The sequence below is a fragment of the Glycine soja genome, chromosome 15 (assembly GCF_004193775.1).
Source record: "Glycine soja cultivar W05 chromosome 15, ASM419377v2, whole genome shotgun sequence".
Lineage (NCBI taxonomy): Eukaryota > Viridiplantae > Streptophyta > Magnoliopsida > Fabales > Fabaceae > Glycine > Glycine soja.
The window spans coordinates 2,838,667-2,865,262 of record NC_041016.1 but is presented as its reverse complement, the minus strand read 5'-3'; the positions used below and the strand labels follow the sequence as shown (position 1 = coordinate 2,865,262).

General features: G+C 34.2%; 5 protein-coding genes across 8 annotated transcripts; 3 read left to right on the top strand and 2 right to left on the bottom strand.

Annotated features, from left to right (window-relative positions):
* The first annotated feature begins 95 nt into the window (after window positions 1–95).
* Window positions 96–3,982, top strand: LOC114385716 (dnaJ homolog subfamily B member 8). 3 transcript variants are annotated; one of them, XM_028345758.1, is made up of 5 exons: window positions 96–536; window positions 1,819–1,978; window positions 2,880–2,930; window positions 3,141–3,235; window positions 3,364–3,982. In XM_028345758.1, the coding sequence occupies exons 1-5, from the start codon at window positions 210–212 to the stop codon at window positions 3,589–3,591; spliced, it is 861 nt and encodes a 286-aa protein (XP_028201559.1). In that variant the 5' UTR covers window positions 96–209; the 3' UTR covers window positions 3,592–3,982. The 3 variants fall into 3 exon arrangements, with proteins under 3 accessions (XP_028201559.1, XP_028201560.1, XP_028201561.1); XM_028345759.1 differs by having other exon boundaries at window positions 97–536; window positions 2,880–2,912; XM_028345760.1 differs by lacking the exon at window positions 2,880–2,930 and having other exon boundaries at window positions 98–536; window positions 3,364–3,943.
* A 1,285-nt stretch (window positions 3,983–5,267) lies between these two features.
* On the bottom strand, window positions 5,268–10,173 carry LOC114387145 (protein TOC75-3, chloroplastic-like). Its single transcript, XM_028347278.1, has 7 exons — window positions 8,940–10,173; window positions 8,522–8,743; window positions 8,313–8,420; window positions 8,009–8,200; window positions 7,657–7,905; window positions 5,955–6,209; window positions 5,268–5,863 (listed from the first exon to the last, which is right to left on the bottom strand). Exons 1-7 carry the CDS (start codon window positions 10,056–10,058, stop codon window positions 5,624–5,626), a joined length of 2,385 nt encoding a protein of 794 aa, XP_028203079.1. The 5' UTR covers window positions 10,059–10,173; the 3' UTR covers window positions 5,268–5,623.
* Window positions 10,174–13,463: 3,290 nt separating this feature from the next.
* Window positions 13,464–15,635, top strand: LOC114388056. Its single transcript, XM_028348392.1, has 4 exons — window positions 13,464–13,548; window positions 13,979–14,263; window positions 14,545–15,315; window positions 15,454–15,635. The coding sequence occupies exons 1-4, from the start codon at window positions 13,464–13,466 to the stop codon at window positions 15,495–15,497; spliced, it is 1,185 nt and encodes a 394-aa protein (XP_028204193.1). The 3' UTR covers window positions 15,498–15,635.
* Window positions 15,636–18,132: 2,497 nt separating this feature from the next.
* LOC114388055 lies at window positions 18,133–18,629 on the top strand. The gene is made up of 2 exons (XM_028348390.1): window positions 18,133–18,486; window positions 18,591–18,629. The coding sequence occupies exons 1-2, from the start codon at window positions 18,133–18,135 to the stop codon at window positions 18,627–18,629; spliced, it is 393 nt and encodes a 130-aa protein (XP_028204191.1).
* A 1,604-nt stretch (window positions 18,630–20,233) lies between these two features.
* On the bottom strand, window positions 20,234–26,218 carry LOC114388572 (transcription initiation factor IIA subunit 1-like). Of its 2 annotated transcripts, none has more exons than XM_028349122.1 (11): window positions 25,918–26,218; window positions 25,520–25,690; window positions 25,281–25,433; window positions 24,543–24,594; window positions 24,410–24,468; window positions 24,113–24,238; window positions 22,236–22,379; window positions 21,310–21,373; window positions 21,029–21,201; window positions 20,822–20,955; window positions 20,234–20,721 (listed from the first exon to the last, which is right to left on the bottom strand). In XM_028349122.1, exons 1-10 carry the CDS (start codon window positions 26,038–26,040, stop codon window positions 20,869–20,871), a joined length of 1,152 nt encoding a protein of 383 aa, XP_028204923.1. In that variant the 5' UTR covers window positions 26,041–26,218; the 3' UTR covers window positions 20,234–20,721; window positions 20,822–20,868. The 2 variants fall into 2 exon arrangements, with proteins under 2 accessions (XP_028204923.1, XP_028204922.1); XM_028349121.1 differs by having other exon boundaries at window positions 20,822–20,905.
* Between the last annotated feature and the right edge of the window lie 378 nt (window positions 26,219–26,596).

The following is a 26,596-nucleotide window of genomic DNA, read 5'->3' as shown; positions in this document are numbered from 1 at the left end:
TCTGTCTGTCTGTTTTTTTAAGGGAGGAGAAAAAGAGGTAGTTAATAGTTACCATTTTTTTAAAAAAATAAAAAATAAAATTGGTCGTGGGTTGAGTAAGTTAAACGAAATTTCAATCCAAAATGTTTGGGACTTTGTTTGGGTGATAAGAGAGCGATGTTGGTGTTCCGAAGATTGATCCAGAATCCTCCTATGAATGACGATAAGAGATGAGAGAACAAAGCTTTGGAGATAAAATGCATGGAATAACTCTCCCTCTCACTGCAACTGCAAATAGCTTCCTTTTGAGATCTCCTCTACCAAGTTGTTTCATACCCACTTGTAAAGTTAGCTACGGATTTCGTTTTAACCATTCTCAGTGGAAGCACCATAAAACAGAAGGATGGAGCAATAGGAATAGAACGATGGTGGTGAGAGCAAGGCGTAGCGAGTCACCGTATGATGTTTTGGGAGTGTCTCCATCAGCATCCGTCGACGAAATCAAAAAGGCCTATCGGAAACTTGCTCTTAAGTATCATCCCGATGTTAATAAAGAGGTAATTGCTTTGTTTGACGCTTGTCAATGTCATTGCTCTCTCATTAGTGTGTGTTTTGAAAATGTTAAGGTTAATAAGCAGACCAGACATCTAGAGATTTGACAATTGTTGGTGGGTTTATTCTGTTAGAGTTAAGTTATCCAAATTTAAGTTCAAAAGTAAATATTTTACCATGTTATATGGGGAAATGAATAGAAATTGTTTATGATTTAGGGAATTTTTTTATAATTAGGGGGTTTATCCTTTGTTAGGATGTTAATTGTTTCAAGTTGCAGCCATATTGTCCCAATTCCTCTTTATTGTATGTTTCTCTAATGTTTAGCTTCAGGGGTGGGGGGTTCCTCTTTACAAAGCTGGATACTTCTCTATGGATAGATTGAGGTTGTGTGTTATTGGTTATCATTGTGTCTGGAATGGATCAAAATTGTCCCATCGAGATTGACTGGTTTGTGCAAAACATAACTCAGACTTTGCTTATCTCCAATGGAAAGGTATAGTACTGTTGAATTATGTGATGGTACTCTTTACTGAGTATTCTGCACTGATGGTATTTTCTGCATATGCAAGATTTCGATTGTGGTAACAAGTTTGGTATAGTTTGGCACTCTCTACTTTAGTATAAACACAGCTACTGTGTTGATTGTATGCCCTATTGTCCTTCAATGAAAAGATGAATTACATAATCCGGCTGTGTCACAAGGTCTTAGTGATTTGTATCCATGGTTCCATTGCCATCAGAAACTATAAGTTTCACCAGAATTTTCATGAATGGGCATTTACCGATCTAGATCCACCTTTAATATGTAGCCTGATTATTGACTCTCCTGCTTAGCAAAGCACATTCATTCCCTTTTACATGTGTACTAGTTCTCATAAGTTGAAAAAACTGTGGATATAGATGGTTAATTAACTGAATGTGACATATCAGGTCATGACCCTCATGTCCTAGCACTTGTAATCAGAATATCGTCTTCCAATCTTGAATTTTACTTAAAAATTTTGGGCAAAAATTATAATATTGCTTCAATGATGTAAATTGATCAGAAATCAGAAATCAGAAAAAACAAATGTAAACTTGTTCACAAGGACAAAGTTGTAAAAGCTTGCTGTATGCATTATGCTGAAAGTGCTTCAATGATGTAACACTTCTATTTTGGATTGTGTGTTAGTGATTGCTCACATTGATTTTTACTATATTTCTAATTAATGTATTAATAATTAACCATCAGAAGATTGAAATATGTTGTGCTTATTTATGTAATTTTAAAGTTTCTTTTCACAGGATAAGGCACAGGAGAAGTTTATGAGGATAAAACATGCATACAATACATTGCTAAATTCTAGTTCCCGCAAAAAATATGATTCTGGAAGTCGAGGTTATGATTTTTCTCAAGGAAGCCGAAGTAGGAATGTACAAACTGAAGAAGAATTTTATGGACTAGGTAAAGATTAATAATCATCTGCAATATTGTTTAAAATCTAGCTACAAAACGTCACTTTTGAATATGTTCTTCATTTTTATAATTGCCGTTACACATCTGCAATATTTTTTTCTTTTTATTCTTTTAAAAGGAGAAATATACCGAGTTCTATAAACTCAAAATAGCGGAAGGGAGATACGCTCCGTGAATGATTAGGCTTTGATACAATGTCAAAGAATTATGGGTTGAGGATTAGGGAAGAAGTAAAAGAAAAAAGACAGCTCAAAGTACCAAACTAAAATATATTATTGACAGTATTTAATGTTGTGAAGCATACCTTAATCTAATACTCCTATTTATATTATTAATTAGGTTCATTAGTGATTACTAGTACTGACCATGCCGCATGCTAGTTAAAACTTTAAGCTGCCGGCCCTATATGTTTCCTTTTTGTCCTTGCACCCTCTTCTGATGCTAATTGTTGACCTTTAACTGTCTGAGAGATAATTTTCAATACACTCATCTAAGTTCTAATACTATTTTTTTTCCCTAACACTGTCTGAGAGATAATATTATATTTTAGGATTAAATATGTTTTTATTCTCTCTCTATATATATATATACCGAAATTTGTTTTTTGGTCACTCATTTTTTGCAAATGTGTCAAGTCCTTGTATCACATAAAACATCATCTCTTTTTGGTCCCTTGTTTATGGAAATAGAGACCAGTTGATCACACTGACACATTTCCATAAATGAAGGGTAAAAAGGCTATGATTTTTTTAGGGCCTATAAGCGTGTATTGTCCCAAAGACTAAAACATATTTAATCCTTGCTATTTTTGGTTTCTTATCCTATCATTTTATAAAGTTAGCTAATTTTTATTTTAATCTTCTTATGGTCCAACATCTTAATGATGCAGGTAATTTTTTGAGGGATGTTCAAATAACAATAGGTAGATACATACTCTCTGGTAGGCATCATGTTGCTCATAAGTTTAACCTGTATTTATTACAAATTCTGCTGGGCTTTTGATGACCAAAAAAAAAATCTGCTGGGCATTGATTATCCCATATAAATCTATCAACAGGGGGAAAGGGATGTATGTCTCTAGTATATTGCAACTTAATTTTGTAATTCCTTTCTTTTTAGTGTTTGAGACCTCTTGGTTTTGTTATTACAGAGGACTTCTTTAAGGATCTTCAAGAAGAATTCAAGAACTGGGAAGCAAACGCTGCTTCACAAGGAAAGCCAAAGAGTCTATGGGAGGAATTGGCGGTGAGACTTCCTGCTTACATCCTTATCTGTTTGTTTTTGAATTATGATGTGTAGATGAGCCATCTAGATATATAGTTGGCAACAGGTCCTAAATGAGGATTCATAATATTTGAAATTTTACCTTTCAGGAAATAGGAGAAGAATTTGTGGAGTTCCTTGAGAAAGAACTTAATATTACTGATCAAAATGATGATTATAAAACGTCTCAGGGAGAAAATACATCCAACTTTTCTGGGACGGAGACACCAAGCAATAGCAGTCAAGGTGAAGCTAGCAAGGGAAACAGAAGCGTTGACGATAACATTGAGGAAATAGAAGCTACTCTGGCTCAGTTGAAAAAGGAATTAGGTTTATAGCATAAAAGGATTAGGTTCCTCCATTTGGTAGAGAGAAAAAGTCACAGAATTCATTGCCTCTCATTCTTGGCACAAGACATGGCCTTTAATTATGTGAAGGCATATCTCTTGGTGGCCATTGGGAACCAAAGTCACCAAATTGACTATGTAACACTAGGGCTTCATCTGTTTTATTTTTTTTGTTTTCGGTGTTAGTTGGGTGGGTAGGGGCAGTATAACAACACTAAAACTTAAATCATGGATGTATTTGGTGAGATGAATGCAAGAGAAATGTAAAGGGATTATAATTTATTTGGTTTGTGAAACATTTTATGCGGAACTCGAAACATTGACAAATTTATTTGGATTCTAAGGACATTTACAAACAAATGTAAAGGGTCCACTTCGTGAATTCTGAATTTCCATTTACCTTTCCCCATTATTTTTTTTGCCATCTATAGGAAGCTTTCTGATACAAATCTCTTTCATAATGTGATTATAAACTATGATCTTACAAGTTGATACTATTAAACTAGATATGTATCCGCACATCACGTGAATGCTTAAACATTTTCCTTTTATTATAATTATTAACCTAACGTAACATGTAAAATAAAACTCCATTCTAATAATAATTTTAAACTGACATAGTGCCTTGACTTCTTCTTTTTTTTTTTTTTATCTCAATTTATACATATTGTTGTTCTAATGAAAAAAAAGAGATATATAATGCTTTAATCTCTTCAATTTTATCTAACTTTACTATGCATTTTTTACCTCTATTTTGGATGGATACAAATAGACAGTAAAAAAAATAATCTAATTTTAATGGTTGACAATTAGTTAAAAGAAAAAAAAATGTCATAACATTGATTTACTTAAGAAATTGAAGCACCTTAATATATAAGATTAAATAAACAATAATACATTAAGAAATATAAGCGATTAATTTAATGAAATGTGATTAAATTTCAAAAAGATGAAGTGAAATGAATTAAGACATGACAGAATTGACAAAATACTAGTGTGATAACATTTAAATCAATCTTATAGTTAAAAATCAAGTGATTAGATATAAGTAATTAATGTGTCGAAGTTAAGGTTGAATCTTTCATATATTATTCAAGTTCAATCTTTGATAAAAATAACTTTTGATCAATTTTTACTTACCTCTCGATCGAACTTCATATTAGTCATATTTTTTTTTTTAATGAATCGGAGGGTTTAAAAAAAATCTTACAGTTGAAATGTCCGCTACAATTTACAGTACAGCTTTTATAAATAGATTAACGATCAAGTTATACCATTAAATATATTTTGATACTAATGTGCAGAACATAGATGTGATGAGAATATTAGGTTGAATGTATAGACATACTTGACAAGACTAAATGAGTCGATCACATAAAAAAAAGGTAGAATAGCACCATGTTAAAATTTCATCTTAAATAGCTCGGACATTCGTGAAGGACTTCATTCAGAAAGAAAAGATTATTATGAATATTTAAGACTTAAATATTCTTAATAACAACATTATGATGTCTTTTAATCATATAATCTACTCCATTCAAAAAGAGAAGACTCGATTTGTTGTTCACAACACAATTTTGAAATAATAAAAGTACTTAAACGGCTATTTTGCTACAACTAAAATTAAAAATAACAAACAAATTTTGGCATGTACACCGAAAAAAAAATTAACACAAACAAAAGATCGACATTTTAACCTCTAATAATTTGACAATCATATTTAACAAAAAAAAAACATTTAAAAGATTATAAGGATCCATTTGTTCTCATGAACTGTGCAGTGATCACTAGCCGCAAAGATAAACTAAATCCATTTCATAACAGACATCAAGATTATCTCCCATCTTAATATTTCCAAAGAACCCTATACCAATTTTACGGGAAACAAACAAAAACACCGAGTCTGCTAGTCTAGTACAATGTAATTTTCAAGTATCTATAATCTCCCTTCCCCGCTCAAGAATTCTTCCGCTAACGAAAAGAAACCCCAGTGAACAATATACTGACGTCAGTAATTTGCACTTCAAAACCTCTCTCCGAAACGGAAAAACAATGCACCAGTTCCTGAGTTGTGATCAACAGCATATTCTGCTCTCACTAAACCAAGCTTGACACCAAGACCGTAGGATGAACCATGACCCATTCGTCTGTAGACTTCTGTAGGATTACCTTTGACACCCTTTGAACTCCCTAGATCATTGCCATGTTCAGTAAATGCATACACATGCGTACCTTTAACAGGTATCCTTAACTCAGCTGCAAGCTGTAGAAAGAAATCGACGGTTAAACTTAATTCCCAAGTATTTGACAGATATAGATTATAAGAATTAACTAAACTAAAATCTCATTCCTACCTCAAGGATGTTTCTGGCAGCTCCTATCTCACCCATGTTGTAGCCCCTTACAGAATAGGGCCCCCCAAGAGTAAAAGCATCATAGCTGGGGAGATCACCTACACAACCACCATAGTGGCCATGGAGGACAAGCACTGGTGGAGGTGGTTTACCAGCCCCTTCCTCCACTGCCATCAACTGGATAAATCGTGTCAGAGTTAGTTGGTGACGGTTAAAGAAGGGGAACTGGCTGCCAATGCCAAGGCCTTGGTCTACCTGCAGTTTGCATATGTTCACAATGCATTATCAGAAAACATAGACATAACATATTCCAAGAACAGAAATTCTGAAAACACCAATATCTTGTTGGTACTGCAAGTTAGACCTTGCAGGCTTGCCCTAAGAGGTGTGGCTGAAAATGTGTTTTGGATGGAACTCAATGGTATTGATTTATCCAAGTATCCAACACCATATGAGGGGATAAGGCTTGGTTAAAATAAACGCTTTCACGGCAGAGATGGCACACTGATAACTCTAGCCAAGGTATCATCCTCTAACAAGGATTGCATTAATTATCATCAAAAGATTAGCTATACTTGAAATAAAAATTGGAACATCCTTCACCCTTCCCTGCTACTTCTATCTTAGTTGCAAGGCTTTTATATGCCACCTCCATGAAGAATCATAACATAAATTCAGCTATTCGCAGCAAGAAAGTTTCTAATGGAAAACAATACTACCAGACACATCACAAATTAATACTAAATTTAGTCAAATCAACCAAAGAAAAATATAAAATATTTATATATAACATAAAAACCATCACTAGTGTTCTGTTCGATGAATATACCACTTTTACATAAGTTTTTAATATATCTTTTTCTTTGGCTGATAATATCTATCTATGTGTGTGTGTGTTTGTAAAACAAAAAAAACAAAAAAGTAGCAAAGAAGAGCAACTAAGCATAGTCCTTTAACTTGTGCCCATGTTAGAACTGAGAATTTCATTATCTTTGGTAGATTATGCTTCCATGAACATGTGTCAGTGTGAGGTGTTTGCAAGGCCAAAATGAATAAATTATGGAGGCCAAGTCATACTTATACAATGGATAATCTAAAAGATTTTGATAAACATTTAGGGAGACATGGCATCTGCATAGAAATTATATGCTCTGCCCCTGCTTGATGCACCCTTTTGTCTTTTCTTCAAACTTCTTGCTTTGTCTTTCCCCACCCAAGTCAAGATTTGAATTGTTAGCAAAACAAAATGCTGGGTATAAATTGTATAGGAAGGGATCAACTTATTCAATAACTTTTTATTGGATAAATTTATCTCAATTTACAATTGTTATCATATAAATAATATTCACAAATTATTTAATACTCCATTGATATGCATCAAATTGCATAATATATACTTTTAAAACATACAAAAATAAGATCCCTTTGACTACTTATAATTGTTCAATTTTGACAAAATTTGACACAGGCAATCAAAGTAATATATAGTTATAATTTAAAAGTTGGATAAATGAAAATCATGTTCCAAACAAACTTATTGAAGATGTAAGAATTGGTGTCATTTTAGTGGTATAAGTTGATCCCTTCCCATAATATATGAGAATCATTTTTTCAGTGTTTCCAAAAATCACAAAACTGATAGGAAGATGTAATGCATCCATGCACACAACTTCAAAGGCACTGAGAGTAGAATGAGAGTCACCTGGAACATATTTCTGTCTCCAACAACAGTTCCATTCACAAAACGTGTGTTATCACGTGTGATATTTGCCTGTAAAAATGCCATGTGATCAATGCCAGTACCACTGAGAGTGGTTGGAGGTCCATCGGCACTAATTCCTCCACTAGGTAATACTCTTTGACCATTTGCACAGATATGACTACTTTCATCACGTGTTGTTATCTCTTCCATTACAAGTCCATATGTGAATTTACTCTGACGTGTGAAATTCTGCATGGCACACAAGACAAAAAAATTAATTGAAAAATACCACTAGCCCAAATGGCCAACTCAAGGTTCATATATTTAACTTAAAAAGAACCAATGAAATTACCTCTGTAATATTAGCTTTAACACCAGTACGATCAACCCATATTGGTGGCACTTCATCCACGCCTGGCCCCCCAGTGAATACTGGACTCAGCTTACGGCTATTGAAGCAGCTTACACGGAGAGTACGGTTGCGTGAATAGTATACACCATCCAGATATGGATGCACATACTCTAGCTTAAATGCAAGATCATCCTGAGGCAGAACAAAAGGGAGACATTGTGATAACAATGCCAAAATTATAAGACATAAAACTATTCATAGAATCAAATGAAGAAACTCCAAGGACTAGCTCAAGGGTACCTACCTGAGGATTCAAGAAGTTGCTTGTTGTTATAGAACCGTTAATAGATCTATTCAGCCCTTGCAGATTCCGATGTTCAAAACTAACAGTGCCACCTGGCTGAAGGGAAGCCTACACAAAGTCAAAATAGAAAGTAAACAAATTAATTGGGCAGGCCAAAAATTCCTCGGTTGTTAAAGAGAATACAAATTCAATTAGACAGAAATAAATACCAGAGTGGGATGCCCTCCACGTCCAGGGACAATACTCCACTCGGTACTGACTTCAGCTGACTTTTGTTCTAACTCCTTTAGCTTAATTTCAACAACTATACCTCCTTCATTAGTCTCATCAGGGCGCGGATTCACCTCAATATTTGAAAACAAAGCAAGGGAGTTCACATTTCTTAAAGCTTGCTTCCCTGCTTCAATATTGAAGGTGTAACCTGGGCGCAGCTGTTAATCCAATAGAAACATCCATCAAGTAAGTAACACAAACAAATGAACAAGTAGAACACCATAAAACAAAACAGAAAACATAATCAGGGAAAACAAAATGTAATCATGTAAACTAACTCCTAATCATACTAAACACATCAATGGCACATATAACAAACATTCATAACCAAGGAAACAAATCTCCAATAGAAACCTGCCGGGGAAGCTCTCTTTGAATGACAGGGACTTGAGTGTTCCCTTCAACAACATTACCAAGCTTATCTTGAAACTGAATATCCAATTGTGTGATATCGCCTTCAACAACCTCACAAACAACCTCCTTGGTGTTAAGGTTGCCGAAATTAACGACCTGGGCACAGGCATAGCCTTCATCATGGTACCATTTTTGCACCCGGTCCCGAATCCTCTGCAACAGGCGGGCACTGACCATGCCATGTCTCTTGAGCATGTCCAGGATCTCATTGTGGACGTAGCGAGGCAAGAGGCAGGGCCTGGCCCTCTCGATTCTCCTCTTGTACTCCCTCTCCTGACTCAAATAGTACTCCAGTCTCTCCTTATCGGTCATATCAGCGTCCATTTCAACAGGCTTTGTTTGCTGCATCAACCCTACATTGATGCAGCGAAATCCATCTGCCGACTGCCACGTGCTCTCGCTGAAGGAAATGGTAACCCCAATTGAGCCGTCAGGGTTTGTTTTCCCTTCCAAATCAACCTTCTCGAACATTCCCGAAGTTGCCAGCGTCTCCAACTCCTTCTGGAGCTGCCCTTTGGTGTAAACCCCGCCCGGCCGAAGAGAAACCATCTCGAAGAACGAATCCTCCGTTCCCACTTTCATCTTCCTGTTCCGATCGAAAAAGGAGATGTCGGAAACCTTGTACTTCTTGAACCCACTCATTTTGTTCAACTGAACCACGATGTTCGCGGGTAGACCGTGCGAATCCCACTCCTGAGACTGGGATTCGTCGGCCACCGCGGCGAACATTCTGGACCAGAACCCTCCATTTCCGCCACCGCCACCGCCGAACCATCCGTCTCCGCCTCCGCCGCCGCCGCCGGTGTTTCCGCCGCCTCCGCCGAGTTTGGCGAGGGGGTTAGGGAGGAAGGGGGAGAGAGGGGTACAGTGCATAAGGATGGAGGCGGCGGAGGAGATGGCGATGGCTTTGAAGAGCGGCGGAGGGTGAGAGGGAGAAGGGTTTGAAAGTGAATGGTTGTTGTTGTTGTTGCAAGAAGGGAAAAGGGTGCATTTGACGGGAGGGGGACGAGAGGGTAGCACGGCGCTACCGAGGTTGTTGGGGGCAGCGAAGGATGCCATGGTTGACGGTGCCAGATTGATGGATAAGAGAAAGAGAATGAGTCAGTGAGTGAGGAGGGTTTTTGATGGGGTTTCTGTTTATGTTTCTCCACTCCAATATGTAATTAGGTACTGCTATTCATAAAATAACATAAATACTCATTTTGTTCTCAGCAACTTTCCTCCCTCACCTTAATAAAATATACGCTATGGGTACTGGCAACGAATTTTGTTATTGAAATGAGGTATTAACATATTTGTTATAATATTTTTTAAATGTAATTTCTCCTTACAAATACATGAAAATATAAAATTTAACTTTCAGATGTGATAAATATTTTTGGACGATTGTATTAATAATAAATTATGACTAATTATTATTATTATTATTATTATGTGTTTCTAATTTATTATCTTTATTCGTTTAATACTTATGTAATATATTTTTTAAATTATTTTTTAGTATATATTTTTATTATTTTGATTTTCTTGTTAAATATTAATTTTTATTGTTAAAATAAAACTTTATCTTATATCTTATAATTTTATCAAATTTCTCACTTTTAATATTTAAAATTATTTTATATTCAAATTTTAACTTAAGTATCCTTATATTTGAAAATAATATGTCAAGAGTTCTGAGTAAAAAAAACACGTTCGGCTGCAATATCACATTTATTTATTTAAAAAAAGAATTTAATCAATTTTTTTTAAAAAAAAGTCTCACAAAATTTAAATTAGATAAAATTAAAGTGAAATTATATGTCTTTTTCCTTAACCAATAAAATATATATATACATCAAATATGAAAGAATCTCTTGAACAAACCTTACGTGTTTCCACTCCTCAAGACAACATTTATTATAAATAGAATAAAATGAAAATAATTATTAGCAAATAAAGAATCCAAATAAATTTAAATAAAAAATACGATAATGTTTAAACTAATATAGAGGTTAACTCAAAAAAAAAAAAATTAATACAGAGATTTATTTTTTGCCTTGGGACATAGAGTTGTATGTCTCGCTGATTTAGGAGTAGTAGCGACCTTACATTCCATTTGGCATAATGTAACAGAATATGTAATAAAGAAATAATTCGTTGAAGAAACAAGCAATTGTAAGAAATAAAAGGCTTTCATTTTTTAAAATGGTAACTCAATTTTTTTATATTATAAAACTAAAGAATTTTATTTTCTTTTGGAAAATAAGTAGATATATTGATTAATTAAAAAACTAATTAACAATTTGATAGATGGATAAATACATAGATAATCAAAGTATAAGAGTTCAAATCTTAAGTTGTATTTTACTATTTTTTTAATTCACTTTTCCCTATTTCTCTCCTATACAATTCATTGTTGACGTCCAGATATATTTGTAGCATTTTCTATACTTTTGGGGACTAAATTTTGCATTTTCATCTTTCAGAGGCACATTTGTCAATGGAGTGGGAAGACGAAAAGTAAAAAAAAATATTATAACAAATATCACGTTTGTAATCATTTTAGTGACAAATTTGTTTCTCTGTGTCATGTAGGTCATTTTATTAACACTGACGGACGAAAATTAACGGCCGAATATATTTATCGCACTTTTTACACTTTTAGGCAATAAATTTTATATTTTTTATCTTTCAAGAACACATTTATGAACGGATTACACATTGAGAGACAAACCAAGTTACTACAAGATGAATATATCTATTCCTTTTTTCTCAAGAAAAGAATATCTTCTAAGAATAATAAATGATTTTTTTTACTTAATCTTTGGGTTCATAAAAAAAGGATTTATCTATTCTGAAATTCAATCATAAACAAAATCCTATGCAGAATTATTTTAAAATAATAAATAATTAATTTACTCTCTCAAATTATATATAAGTTCCTAAACTGAAAAAAAATGAGTGTCTAAATTTTTTAAAATTTCATTTAACCTATTTTTTATTTTTGATCCTTAAATATATATTATTATTATCATTTAAATCTTTCGACTATGGATCAAAATGAAGAAAAAAAATTGAGGGAGTTAATTATTTCAATTTTAAAATATTTTTATATTCATTTTAAAAACAAAAAGATTTTGGAAAGTTAATTTTTAATTTTATAAAAAAAACATAATATCACAATATTTAATAATAGTCCTTCTCACCATAATATCATCACCATTATCATGATCACAATTGTTATTATTATCATTGATATTGTTATTTTCATCATCTCTTCCACTATTATTATCGTTAAGAAAATAAAAATTATATATGTACTGAAGAATTGATTGGAATTGCTTGAAGGAAAGAATCAAGAAATTAAGTAAGATTTCTAATACATTATATTTCTTATATTTTATTTTATTCTTAGATTTCTAATACAGAACTTTTCACTTCTATTTTTCTAATGGCAAGTTCTTTTCTATCTTAAGTTTTCTTCTACTTTTTTCTTTGTATTTTGATGTTCCCATGAGGAGCTAAATCCCCTTTTCCAGTCTAAGGTTCATTAATGCATAATTTTCATGGTTATGAGGTATATATATTTTGTTAATTTTTTCTTCCTAATCTTTAAATATTTATATTTGTACAGTTCTTCACACCATGTACTACTTCATTAATTTTGCACAGGTTCGAAGGAGACAACTTCCTAAAGGTAGTTTATGTCTTCACACCCTGAAACCTTAAGAAAGAGAAAGAGGAAAAAATGACTAAAATAACAAAAAAGGTGAAAATGGGAGAATGATGACTGTATATGTGTTAGGCACAGGACTTAAAGATACACTTTTTTGTTTTTATCAAGACTCAACTTCTGCAAAGGAACAGTGAGAGAAATAAAGGCTAAGATAAGGTAACAAGTAAAAAGAACTTGTTGATGAAAAATCTATCATGTTGAAATTGTTGAACATATTTTGAGTAACTTCAAACAACACAACATGCATATAGATGAAATTATCATTGTCTCCTCAATCATAGAAAAAGTATTACATTTTCATGGAGATTTGATGGCATGTTCTTATTTTTTCCCCTCGTACACAAATAATTATACTTAAATAGTTTTAAATTGTTATATTTTACCGTTGAGCTTCTCAATTTATCAATTTTACTTGCGAGTTAAGGTGTTTCAATAACAAATTTTCTCATTCGGGCCTGGTCAACTTCTATATCAGGTAAGTACGTATTTGAGAGGTTCAGTAATAAGAAAAATTGCTAGTGTCCACGTGTAAAAAATGAGCCCTCAAGTATGTCCTCCATAGTATGTTAGCCGCTAGATTATTGCACAGTGCAAGAACTCCGGAACCAATTGCTTTACCACGGTTCATTTTGTGTTAAACTCTGCCTATTATTTACTAACCACAGAAAGAACAAATATAAAACCAGAGTCATTTAAAAAGCAGAGGCAAATTGCAACAACAGAGGGAAGGGAACTAGTAAGAGAAAATGCCTCTGCCAGAACGCTCGTACGGACATGTTAATACTTCAAGAAGTCCTACCGCCGTCGCTAGCGTGGAACAATTCCTTCGAGGTAATCATTTGTCAAACACTTAACAATAACATATCATGGCTTTAGACAAACCTTAACCATGTTATATAAGCTAGTTACTAACAAAAAGGTATGTCACTACCATGAAACAATCAAAATATTAAGCTTATTAAGGAAAGATGAGATATCCGAAAAAAAATAAACCCTTAAGGGAAAGATGCAGATGTTTGATTAATGACATGAATGTGCAGAGAAAAATCATTGAGTGATGATATTCGACATCATATACTTTGTCAAATACTTATTATTGTTTTTTTTGTCACATTATATCACGTATTAATTATACATATCCTTTGCCGATTGAAAACAAATTATACATATCATTTTTTATTTTCCTCTCTCTATATGTCAATTAGCACCTAGGTGTCTAAGGATTGTTTTCCAAAATCATATTCTGTGTTCCTATTTGCAGCTACATCAGGAGGGGAGTCTTGTAGAAAGTCACCAACCTACTCTCCCACCTCGTCTTCCCCTTCCTCTCCTTACTTTGAGAGGTTGAAGAACCATAACTCAGAAGAAGACAATGGTCTCTGTCAGAAGAAATCAGTCCTCACCAAAGTGAAGGAGAGGGCCATGAAATTCCGCTACAGCCTCAGCAAGAGAAGAATGGAGGACGAGAATGTCACACCCTCTTGGGGTGTTAGCTTAGAAGATGATGAGGAAGAAGAAGAAGACCCTGAATACCTTGGAGCCCCAAGTAATTAATTAATACACATCATTCAAGGCCTTTGCCTTGAGAAATTATTATATGGTCATGATGGTCCTATCTAATGTCCACATGACGGGTTACTACAATTTTTAATCTACCAAAAATAGTTAATAAGGTGTCACATGCAGATTGGCCATAACATGTAGTCCTCAGAACATAGAACAATTTCTCCTTGACCCTAAGTTTATTATTCATTAGGACTTGTTCTTTCTTCTATGCTTTTTCATCTTTTTATATATAACAACTCTTGTATGAACATTACATTTCAGTGTATGAATCAGAGCTGGCACCTGAGGGATACAAAGAAAATGCAAGGCAACATCCAAGAGCAAATCCAGTAATCTCTGAGAAGCATGTTTTGCACCACACTGTCAAATTAGGAGTGGAGCAAGATTCAAAAAAATCACGTGGTCCTGTCAATGCCAGGTTCACGACAACAACTCAACCTGTTACTACAACTTCAAACATGACATCTGAAAACATAGCTGAGAAACTGGCACCTGTCTATGCTGGAGGGTCAAATGCAGCTAATGCTATATCCTCCAAAATTCTAGCTTCTGGTTCCACGACTGCTCCTGCAACCAACATGTCCTCACAAACCTCATTAGTTCCATCATCTTCTATGCAAAATTCATCTGCTTCTCTTTGTGAGAAGAATACATGCCAAAAGAGTGCTTCTCTAAGAGATCATTTCATGAACCAGTCTGAAAAAGGTGATGGAGCCAGAAATGTGTCTACAATGCAAAAATCATCATCCTTATCTGCTTCAATGAGTGGGAATAAGAATATAACAAGCCTAAAGAGTGCTTCAGTTAAAGATTATTCAATGAACAAGTCTGAGCCAAGGGAAGATGCCAAAACTGATGTGTCTCAGCCTCAGGTGATATCTAAAGCAACGAGTCCTACGAGAACTTCTAGTAATGCAGGTGTGATGGACAAGGTAAGAGGAGCTGTGAATTCATTGTTCGGAAATGAGGAACCATCACAACAATATGGAGTCAAAACTTCTACTACACGCACTTCGTCGCAAACTCAACAGGGTAAAGGCACTCTTATTATTTATCCACTGTTCTGCTATATGATATCATATCGGTTTGATACTATCATCTTTTTTTCATGCAAACTATTTTGTCGCTACTGAAAAACCATAATTCACGTGATCGTTCCACATTTTGCAGTTGATCAGGAAGAGAACCGTGGGAGAATTCTACAGGCAAATTGAAAATCCTCCAAAGATGTTCTTTATACATTTTATGTGACTGCATGTATCTAATATATACTAGTACTTTCTTTTTTGCCATTTTGTTTATGTATCCAATAATTAGACTGGAAATCATTTCCAGTGTTTTGTAAAATTCAATTTGTATGAAATAAACTGTGTACCATGATTATCCACAAAAAAACGTGTGCGGTGTACACTTTCGTTAATTAATACAGAAGGATTCATTTAGAAAAACACTACTGTCACCAACATTTTTAGATTGGCTGATTATTGCTTAATGTTGGTGGTATGGTCTCCGAAGAATAGAACAAAAGAAAGAAGGAAAACAATGCACAAAATGATCTCAAGGTTTGGAAAAGTATTTCTTTACCTTTGATTTAAATTGGGCTAATGATAAATTTTCTTTCAGATATAATGAAGTCCCTTTAGTATGTTTTTCATTCTTGAAACTTAAGTTAAAACAACGATATAGTGTTTACAGAATAATAATTTGTGTTTTTTTATCTTTTATGCACTCAAAAATAAAAACAAATGAATTTACATATATTTCTAAAGTCTCTTAAGTTTCTTTGTACCGCAAAAAAATAAAAGTCTCTAAGTCCATCATATTATGAGTTTGAATGTATCTTGTTGTCGAATACCCTTATACATGACACATTTGCATTTATCCATGAAGACTATCATTTTAATTGGTGCTTATTTTATGAACAATCACCTTATTTCAGTTTTTGTTTATTCACATAAGAACATACATTTTTTTCAAATTGAGTTTTTAGTTTAATAAGTAAGTAACTAAAAAGCTTTTACACTAACAAATAATCGGAAATAATTTTTCATGTGACTTTTAAAATAAATATTATATAATAGGTTGTTATTAAATGACAATGTAAAAAACTTACAAACTAGATATATTATTTATTCTTGTGTAGTTGTGTTTATAACTAGTGTGAAATATTATAATCATTTGGAATATTTAAGTTTAAACAAAACAGGATAAGTCTCTTCAATTCCATTTTCAATTTTTGCGCGGAGTTATGAAAAGAAATGAAACAAATCATGTCTTCATGTTTTGAAAATATCTCTCAAAAGAATATTGTGAAGATGAAACAGACATTTTTCATTGGTAATAGTTTACGTGTTCGATAACCAGTCTGTAAAACTTTGTTAATGAATAATTTATAATTGAGTCATCGCTAACTGAAAGATATACACAAGGTGACAAGACTCACCGAAGGCTATTACTACAACAGGATCGCAGGGTATATATATATATATATATATATATATATATATATATATATATATATATATATATATTTGAAGTTGCCACTTCAAGGACTTATAGTGAAGCAAATAGTCATTAGCCACAAAAGTGACTAAAGGAGGAAAAGGTTATCTGATGCAAAAAGCTCCCCTAAAATTAAAAATATAAAGAAAAATACGAAAATCAAGAATCCAAAACTTTGATAATAAGAATAAAAAGGCAATAATAGCATTTGAATCTAAGTCAACAAGGATAATGTTGAGGAATTGAGGAAAGTAAATATCGAGGAGATTTATACCATTGAGTCATGAACAATCAACCATGTAAGAAAATCTGACACCACACTTTAACTTAAAACCTTAAAGCTCAAGTTTATGTCTCTTCTTTTCACTTATATGGTGTTCAACTTTTTCACTTATAAATCATAAGACTTTTGAAGTAGCACAGATTCTCTCATATTTTCTATGAGCAGGTGTTTGTTATAAGTTAAGTTTCTCAATTCAAGCATAACCACAATGATCATTTGTATTACCACCTATAATCCAATCCATTATTTCAAGTCATTGATTATTTTAATAAGATGTTATTAATTATAACTTTTTTTAAGGCAAGTAAATTTATATTTAAGAAAAGGTAAAAGAGTTACTATAAGAAAGAATATAGCATCCCTTAAAATTTAGGGTGAACAATTTAAAGATAAGTTTTTCATACAAATGTAGTTTATGTCTAATTTTTCATTTCTATGTATCATATGAATTCCAAGATAAATCTAAAAGAAATAAATTTAATCATAATCACACATGTGCACAAATGCATGTACACAGGCGAAAATGTTTTGATTTAGCTTAGTAGGACAGCTAAATTTTATTAGCAGCAACAGTTACCCGAAAACGTTTACAACTATTAACAATGGCTGTAATGATTCTAAATATGGATAGTCAAGAACAGAACAAGGAGCTATACGACTAAAAGAGTAGAGAGATGGATATGCATGACACGCACACGCACGCATTCCCATATTTCCAGGGACATGAGAAGAAAACAAACATTGAAGGAGAAACTAAAAAACAAAAGGTTTGAACGAGGGAAAAAAGGGACATGTGGTCCTACAACAGCTACAAGCCATCCAAACGTAGTATCATTTAGTTGTTTAGTTACGTTTCAGGCGATGATGACCGCTAAGGAAGGAAAAAAGTCAAGTTCACCACCCTCTCTCTCTGTCTTCTCGTCTTCTCCCCCCAATTCGTTTTTAAAGCATCATCAAAACATGACACTCATTCCACATTATCATTGTCTTCTCTTAATTTTCTACCCAACAAGCTAAGAGGGAAGAACACATATATTATATAGAGCTCAAATATTGATATGGAAATGGTAGACAAAGCGAACATCATGATCATAAAGAGGAGGAGGAATAGAGGGGGAGGATGCCCTACAAGGTTACAGAAACATGCACCGGCTTCTCTTGACATTGATAAGGTTCTCATTGATCGTCCTTCAAACCCTTTTGGGGAGGCTTCAAGGGCAATACCATTGTTATCTCCACTCGTTCTTTCTCCACAGCCAATTTATGCAGATATCACTATTCAAGTTCGAACATCAGAGAAGAATGGGAATAATGGTAAGAATGAGGGTAAAAGTACTCCAACCAGAGGCTGGGAACATCCAGCTATTGCTTCATTTCCCGAGCCATCTACTTTGTGTAGTTTCTTCCAAAAGCAATGCGTATTTATGAACCATGCCCAGTGAAATTAATTCACCTCATCACTAGCTATAATTAAAGGAAGGGTGTTTGTTGTCTTGTGTTGTGGTGTGGGGGGTTTCTGCAGGAGGAAGGTAACTCCTGCAGTGCACTTCTTCGCCTTTAGGGAAATAATTACAATGTTGTTTAGAATTATTAAAGGTTCAATTGCAGATGCATTCTTTCAATTCAAATGTTGATACAGTTCCATTTAATTCTAAATGCAGTTAGTGTTAAGTTCGGTAAGAAGTATTTTATTATTTTGTAATTTTAGAGTGTGTAACGTGAGAGGCCTAACTCAATTTCAAAAGCTAGCTCATAAGTAAGGATTGTCTCTCAATTATATATTCTAATGTGGGATTACTTTTAGCCGAGGTGGGACTTGATTATTTCCAACACACCCCCTCTCGCCAAACATTTCCTGGACTCAGGATGTGAACAACAAATGGTGGGTGTTTGTCACCATAAGGACTAGCGGAAGTGTGGACACAGGATCAGAACTGGCTCTGATACCATCTTAGAGTGTATAATGTGAGAGACCTAACTCAACCCCGAAAACTAGCTTAAGAGGTGAGGATTGTCCCTCACTTATATATTCTAATGTGAGATTACTTTAGTAGAACTTAATAATACTTAAATTATTTTCAACAGTCATCTATTCCAGTAAAAAAAAAATAAACCCAAAACTGCATGCATTGCAATGTCGAAGGGTTTAACCTATTGATTCTCAAAATAGTTTTTCACAAGACTTATTTTCTCTTCCTATATCATATCACTCATTTTTATTCTACAATTTTTCTTCTTCTTTTTTCCAATCTCTTTTATCACAAATTATTGTGTAAGCACCTCCTGAGCTGGCCTGAGCAGAAACATTGAAAAATTGTTTTTGTTCTTTTAAATCCACTGCCATCTAAATTATGTGAATCTTGACCGTACAAGTTTGATTGACTATACACGGCTATTATTTTTTATTTTTTTAAAAAATCATTGTTCAGTGGAAGAAATAGTCTTCCAATATTTCTTTGATAAAAAATGGCCCACTAAATTAGATACCAAGAATCCTGCAAATCATGTTTTAAACAGATCCTGACCATTTAACATAGTCACTGCCAAGCCAACTGAAATTAGTATTGAAATAAAACAGATTTTTCTAGTATTGAAATAGTAACAGACAAAAACAAGTGATCAAGACTTAAAAAATACATTATGCTACTGTTAAGAGTGTTGTTAATTTGTTATTGTTTGTTAACAGGACATTGTCAAATACAATCTTATTAATTAAATAAACTTATGTGGAACTTATTGAAAAATAAAGGACAAAATAACAGCTTTATTTATAGAAATAAAAAACTGATACAAATAGATTTACACAACTCACGTACCTTAATGAATAAACAGTTTAGTAAAATTTGAAGAAAAAAATTCACCCCGTAAAAAAATGAAATATATTAGTAACATTTATCAACAAATCCAGTTGTGATTTCTGTTATTTATATAAAATAAGATGAACTAGTGAATCATAGTAGAAACATACATTTCAGTAGGACGAACTTGCTTATCCCAATGGACAATGGTCAAATTAATGGCAGTCGATAGACAATAGGGTTATCATTCTCAATTAGGAAACCGACATGATATACGGTCACAAGCACACAACATCCTTCTTATACAAAGAAAACCAGTTCCTAAAATCGGTTATTAATCCAGAAGAGCATATACATGAGAACGTTGTAGAAAAACATATTTTTGAATCTTAAAATTGTCACCCTAAAATCGGTGTATTAACGTCAAAGTTTCAGATGTGAATATCCCTCGAACTTCAAGAGTCCAGCACGCAAACATTATCACCCTGTTTTTAGTGTCCAAAAGTTACGCGAGGCCTAACAAGCCTATCATTATCATACAAGGGATTCTTAAATTCACCAAAATGTCCAAGTATACAGAACTAAAGAAACCACATACTTGACAAATGGTCGGCTTAAAGAAAATGCCCGAGTCTCTAACCACCAGTTAAAGGCCAAAAATTGCTCATTCTCTATGTACAAGAGGCCAACATCAAAATAGTCTCCAAAGGGTAAAAATATTTCTCTCTTCATCAATCTTTCACCTAATAATATTATAATCAAAAAAAGATCATGAAACACTCAATGACACCTCCGAATCATGTTTGACGAAAGCACCAGCTCCAACAAAAATCAGAATTCAAACTCTCCTGTCGCCTGCAGAGATGTATAACATCATCCATCATGACAATTTGATAGAATGAATAAAAAAAAGAGGAGAAAATATCACATTTGTTCTCCTTCAAGAGTAACAAACCTTATTGAAGAGAATGTCCTTATTATTTATGTGCATGATGCCATCCTTTAATGTGCATTTCCACCTGCTCTTGGTACGTGCCACCTGAATTTGTAGCAAGACAACCCCATTAGAGCCACGATATTTATCCAACCCTGAACCACGACCTACATCATATTACTATATCACTTGACATCGAGTTCACAGAAAGTGGAGGAAGGTTGTTACCTTATCAAACTGGGCCAAAACAAGATGATGTGTATTTTGATCGTCTCCTTGTTCCATGTCATCTAAATCATCATCATCCTCTTCATTTAATGGAGGTTCATCATCATCATCATCATCAAAATCATTACCTACTTCATTCTGAGCCAAGAGAGCAGGGGTGCTTGCTGGTACTTCTAATAATTAATAAAGAAAGAAGATTCAGCAATTGTGATGGATAAAATATATAATAAGCCACCAAAAATCTTCAAAATATAATTAATATATTCACATTCTCAATTTACCAGGAGGAGCTGGTGTATTAGAAATGTTGTAGTCTTCACTGAACACTTCTCCATAATTGTATATCTGCCACAAGATGAAATAAACCCAGTAAGATGATGGGATGCAAAACATGGTGGGGGAAGTGTCAAATGGAGCATAATGCAATTTAAACTAAAAAACTAGCAACACCATAGTTAACTAGAATTTTACAGTCCAATTTTCTTCTCTTTTTGGCTAAATGTTAGACCATCCAGTCAATTGGAGTTAAGGAATACGAGAAGTCGCATCAAGTTTGGATATAACAAAGCTATCCCATTGTTAAACAAGCAACTTATTCAGGTTCCAAATTATATAAATGTCAGTATATTACAGTATCCATCTTGAATTCAAAATGCAACCACTTAATTGAAAACTTGTTTCAATCCCTTAAATTCCTTTTAGAGTTATATAGTTCCTTTTACAGTTACGGTCATTCTGTTTTATCAATGATAAACCAGGGAAGATGAAGCTCATACTCACACTAAATTAAACAGACACCCATATATAAATGGGAATACTTAAAACTATGATTTTTCTCAATACTGAACTTACCAAAAAGATCTACTTCTGAACAGATATACCTAAATTATCCATTTCTTTTTATAGTTTTGTGACAAAAGAATAACTCAAATTATGAATGAGAACTAGTTAAATACATATAAAGTTCTATTGAAATCTTCAACATTGAATGTGGTTATTAATTGGCAAATTTGAAAGCCAAAGTGTACCAACTACCAAGAACTAAGAGGGGGGTGGTATGCGTTTTTCACAAAATTATAAGGGATGACAGGAAACTAGAATAAGTAGATAAAGTAAATGCAACCCTGGGTAGAGGGAAAGAACAAATGTGTTTAGTTACAAAAGCTCGTAAGAGTGCAGGAAGGAAGGGCCAAATGTCACTACTCACATTTGGAGTAGAGAGCACATCATCATCATATGGAATTGGTCCATCAAGTTGAGGAATTCTAGAAGTCGACCTCTCCAAATCTGCTGACATTTTTTCTTTGGAAATAGTGTGATGTGAATTAATGGAGATGCCCCCTCCACTTACCTGAAAGATTGATCTCCAAGAGTTTAGTAACTGAATAAACTTTTTCCATTAACCAAGCAAGTCAATGAATTAACAGATGGAAATTAGGCGTGCATGTGCTCTGTAAAAAGCTAACAGAACAATGTATATTCAGTACAAGAGTGGGATGGGAAAGAAGCTAGCAATTTAAACTTCTCAATAAATCGAGTAAAATGTCCATGCTGCAGATCATTGTGACACAGTGACAGTGAATGTTTATTACTTTCAGAAATCTGAAAAATACAAATTTGAGTGGATGGTTTTTTTTATCAGATTTCTAAAGTTGGCAAATACTAGATAATGGTTCACATTGTCAAGCAGCTCCCAGATGGACCGGCAGTAACTAAGTTCACTCAACCTATAATATCAGTACAATTATACTGAATCAGAACCTATGTTATTGAAGAGCTGAATAATTGGTGTCACAATCAAATGCCCCCAAAACTATAAATCTACAACAGAAGAGTGAAAATAAGATATCAAATTCCAAGAAAAACACTCATGAATGGTTTTCCAACAAGAAAAAGAAACTACTTAACTATCTTTAGAAACTATTACTTAGGCAAATTTCCTTTACAAGCCAGACTGATACAGGCTGCAAGAATATCTTTAAAGAAATATGCTAAACTCAATGTGTTGAAAATCATTTATAGCCACAATTGAAGGCCCTGGCAAAGAAAAAGGATGATTTATCAACTGATCTTAATCAAATACTCGTAGTCTAATGCATGAGCAATAGATACAAGCAAGGAAATACATAGAGAAAAAGAGGAAGATAAAATTAACCATGAGAGAAGAGTGTTTAAAAATAAACAAAGCAGGAAAAAAGAGCAAGGAGAAATATATGGCCTCAGTGTGGAAAATCAATCTTTAGGTAGAATTGAACAAAACTAAAAAGCCATGTCATCTGAAGGATTTGACCTAGTATTAAAACATTCATACAGGATACAGCTAACCCCGAAAATTATGGGTGGCAGTTTTTCTTTCATTTTGGTGTAAAACTCTGGCAAGTAAGCCTCATAGTTTTATGTGGTTGTTGAAGAAATCATTATTCATTTGTGTTCATGGTAAACTGCCATGGTCCAGCAATATGTTTGAAAAAACTTAAAGAGATTTCCGCATTATATACACCAATTTTTCAAAAATTACAGATGCAATGAAGATAGATATATGGCAAGACTTGCCCCCTCCATCTGCCATCCCACATGCCCCCATCTCGCCCCAACCCATGGCAACCCCCATTTGAGAAAAGGAGAGGAAAGAAAGCACCTCCCAACAGCACAGTACACTTTCTAGGCTGGGATGGCAAGACTAGCTTTTACCAACCCCCATGTACCATCTTGTCCCCTTCATCTTCCATCCCTCATGCCCCCATCTTGTCCCAACCCATGGCAACCCCCATTTGAGAAAAGCAGAGAAAAGGAAAGTACCTATAACAGCAGAATACACTTTCAAGCGATGGGATGGCAAGAGTTGTTTTCACCATCCCACATGTCCCAACTTGTGTCAACCACAATCCCAAAAAAGGACAAGAAAGGGAAGTTATTATCCTTGCTCCCATTCAGTAAAAAATCAGAGTCATTTACAAAGAAGACAACAACGATAAAAAAAAAAAAGAAATTAGTCTACTAACATCATTACTGCACTACTTACAAAAGATATGCAGACATCCTGGAGATATATATGATGCTGACTAATAAGGGGTAAAAAAATACCTCAATTTCAAAAACTCCATGTGCAGCATCCCCAGCTCCATCTTGCTGAGGTATATATCCACCAACATTATATTGAGAAGTCAAATCATTGCGTTTTCGCTTCCCTGACGTCCTCGTGAAGAAGTCCTGGATTTTTTCAAAGCATCAATAACATGATGAGGTCTGATAAAAAATGTTTTGCAAAACAACAGTAACAATGTTTGCTGGCTTTATAAAATAACTCTACCATGATGAGGTCTCTTCAAATTTTGAAGACAGAGAAACCATTCTTCTATCAGACCTAACTGACTTGCTTACCTGTGTCAGAGGTTGATTAGAAGTTCCTTTGTCTGCCTCATCCCTCCCTTCCACATAAGCTACAGTTCCACACCATCATTACATTACTGCAAAGCGATTTGATTAAACACTTTATCCTTTAAATGAAACTCACCAACATTGACATCAAGTGGAGGCCTTTGGTTCATCCAAGGAGAAGAAGGTTGCTGTAGAAGATTATAAAGACAATATCAATGTACACTTAAACATGGTTATCAAATAATTTAAACAAAAGAGTTTGGCCACGGTAGAATAGATCAATTGCATGAACCAATAATGGCATTTGAGAAACTTAAACATAGTTATCAATAGCACACTATAGAGCAACCATGGGCCACACTACAAAGTGTGAATAGCAGTGCATTTTCAAATAAGAGCCACAATTGTGTCCAAAAAAGCACCTGTCGACCTTTTGAAAACCTATTTTTGCCTTCCAAGCAGCACCGTTTTGGGTGTTTTTAATGATTAAATCAATTGCATAAACTGATAATGGCATTTGAGAAACTTAAACATAGTTAACAATAGCACACTATAGCAGTGCAGAGCAACCATGGGCGGCCACAACAAAGTTTGAATATCAGTGCATTTTCAAATAACAACCGCAATTGGGTCCAAAAACCCACCCGTAGACCTTTTGAAAACCTATTTTTGCCTTCCAAACAGCATCACTTTGGGTGTTTTTAAGGGTTAAAGTTAGCACCCCCCCTAGAATTTAAAAAATTCCTAGGTTGGCCGCTGCATGCTGCTATTTGAGATTGATAACTATGGAAACAAATGAAAATAGGCAATTTGACGTGGTAAATTGAAAAATACTTTGATATAAAATGGGATCGTCTAGCAAAATGAAATTTACCATATATGGAGCAGGTCTTGCTCCTTTTCCATCAGCATTTCCTCCTGTATCATTTCCGGAAGAGGGGTAGTCATTTGCTCCAGTAGGAATGTTATACGTTGAGTTATCCCCAGTTCCCGGTAAAGGGGTTTGAATTGGAGTTTGCAATGGCGTCTGCACATCAAAAACCCATATCAACAACTCAAGAAAAGGAGACATCACTTGTCGAACTTATAAGTACGGTGTGCGTCAAAACTTACAGGGGGAAAAAGCATATCAGCTGTAGGAGTCTCATACTCCTCGGTACCCTCATACGGCACGTTGAGATCATGAACCGGAGTAATTGGACCGCCAGGAGTTGCCTTAGCGGCACTGGACCTTTCTATGGGACCGAGCACAGCGCCAGCTTGCATCATCTTCGATTCCCACATCTAAACAAATTACCAACAAAAGATAAACGATGAACAAAACAATTGATCGGATCCAAACCCTAAATCAACCAGCCAGCTGAGAAGGAAACAAATTCCCCCAAACTATATCAAAACACGTTTCAAATTAGAAGTATAAGCATCTAATAATCCCATTAATTTCTTCATTCGCGTAATAAAAGGAAAATCATGGACCAATGAGAAAAGCAGAGGCAGGGAAGATAATTTACAGCTTGAAGCTCCTTGAGAACTTCCTCTCCAGGACCACCGTTGTTGACGAACTCGTCTCGGACCTTGACCATGACATCCTCGATTACATCGATGTAGACCTGGCTGGTGGTGGAAGCCGCCATCGCGAGTGTCTCAGATAATTCTCCTTATACGATCGATTTGAGAGAGATTTCAGTGGAAGAGATCGAGAGGAATCATGGAAAATTGCGAGGCTAGGGTTTAGGATGAGAGTCAGAGCTGAGTGAAACCAACGGCGAAGAGAGAGAAACAGAAGAGACGGACGAGAAAAGAGTGAATAAAGTGAGGAATATAAATAGGTTTGCATCCGATTTTAAACACAACGCCCACGTGTCAATATCCGCTTCTTCTTGATCTTTCCACTACTACAACACCCCCAATTTCCTGTAACTTTCCTCGTCCAAATTGTCATATTAAATTAAAACAATATTTTTTCGAAATTAAGGAATAAAACAATCTAAATTTAAATTTAGAGGAAAAAATCTAAATTAAGGGATAAAAGCATATTTATTTAAATTCTATAAAATAAATAACACGCCTTCAAAAAATAAAATAAGTTATACCGATAATATTAATCATTATATGATGAAGATTATTTCATATAAATATCATAATTATAAAAAAAAATATTTAGACATTAATATCTAAAACAAACTAGCA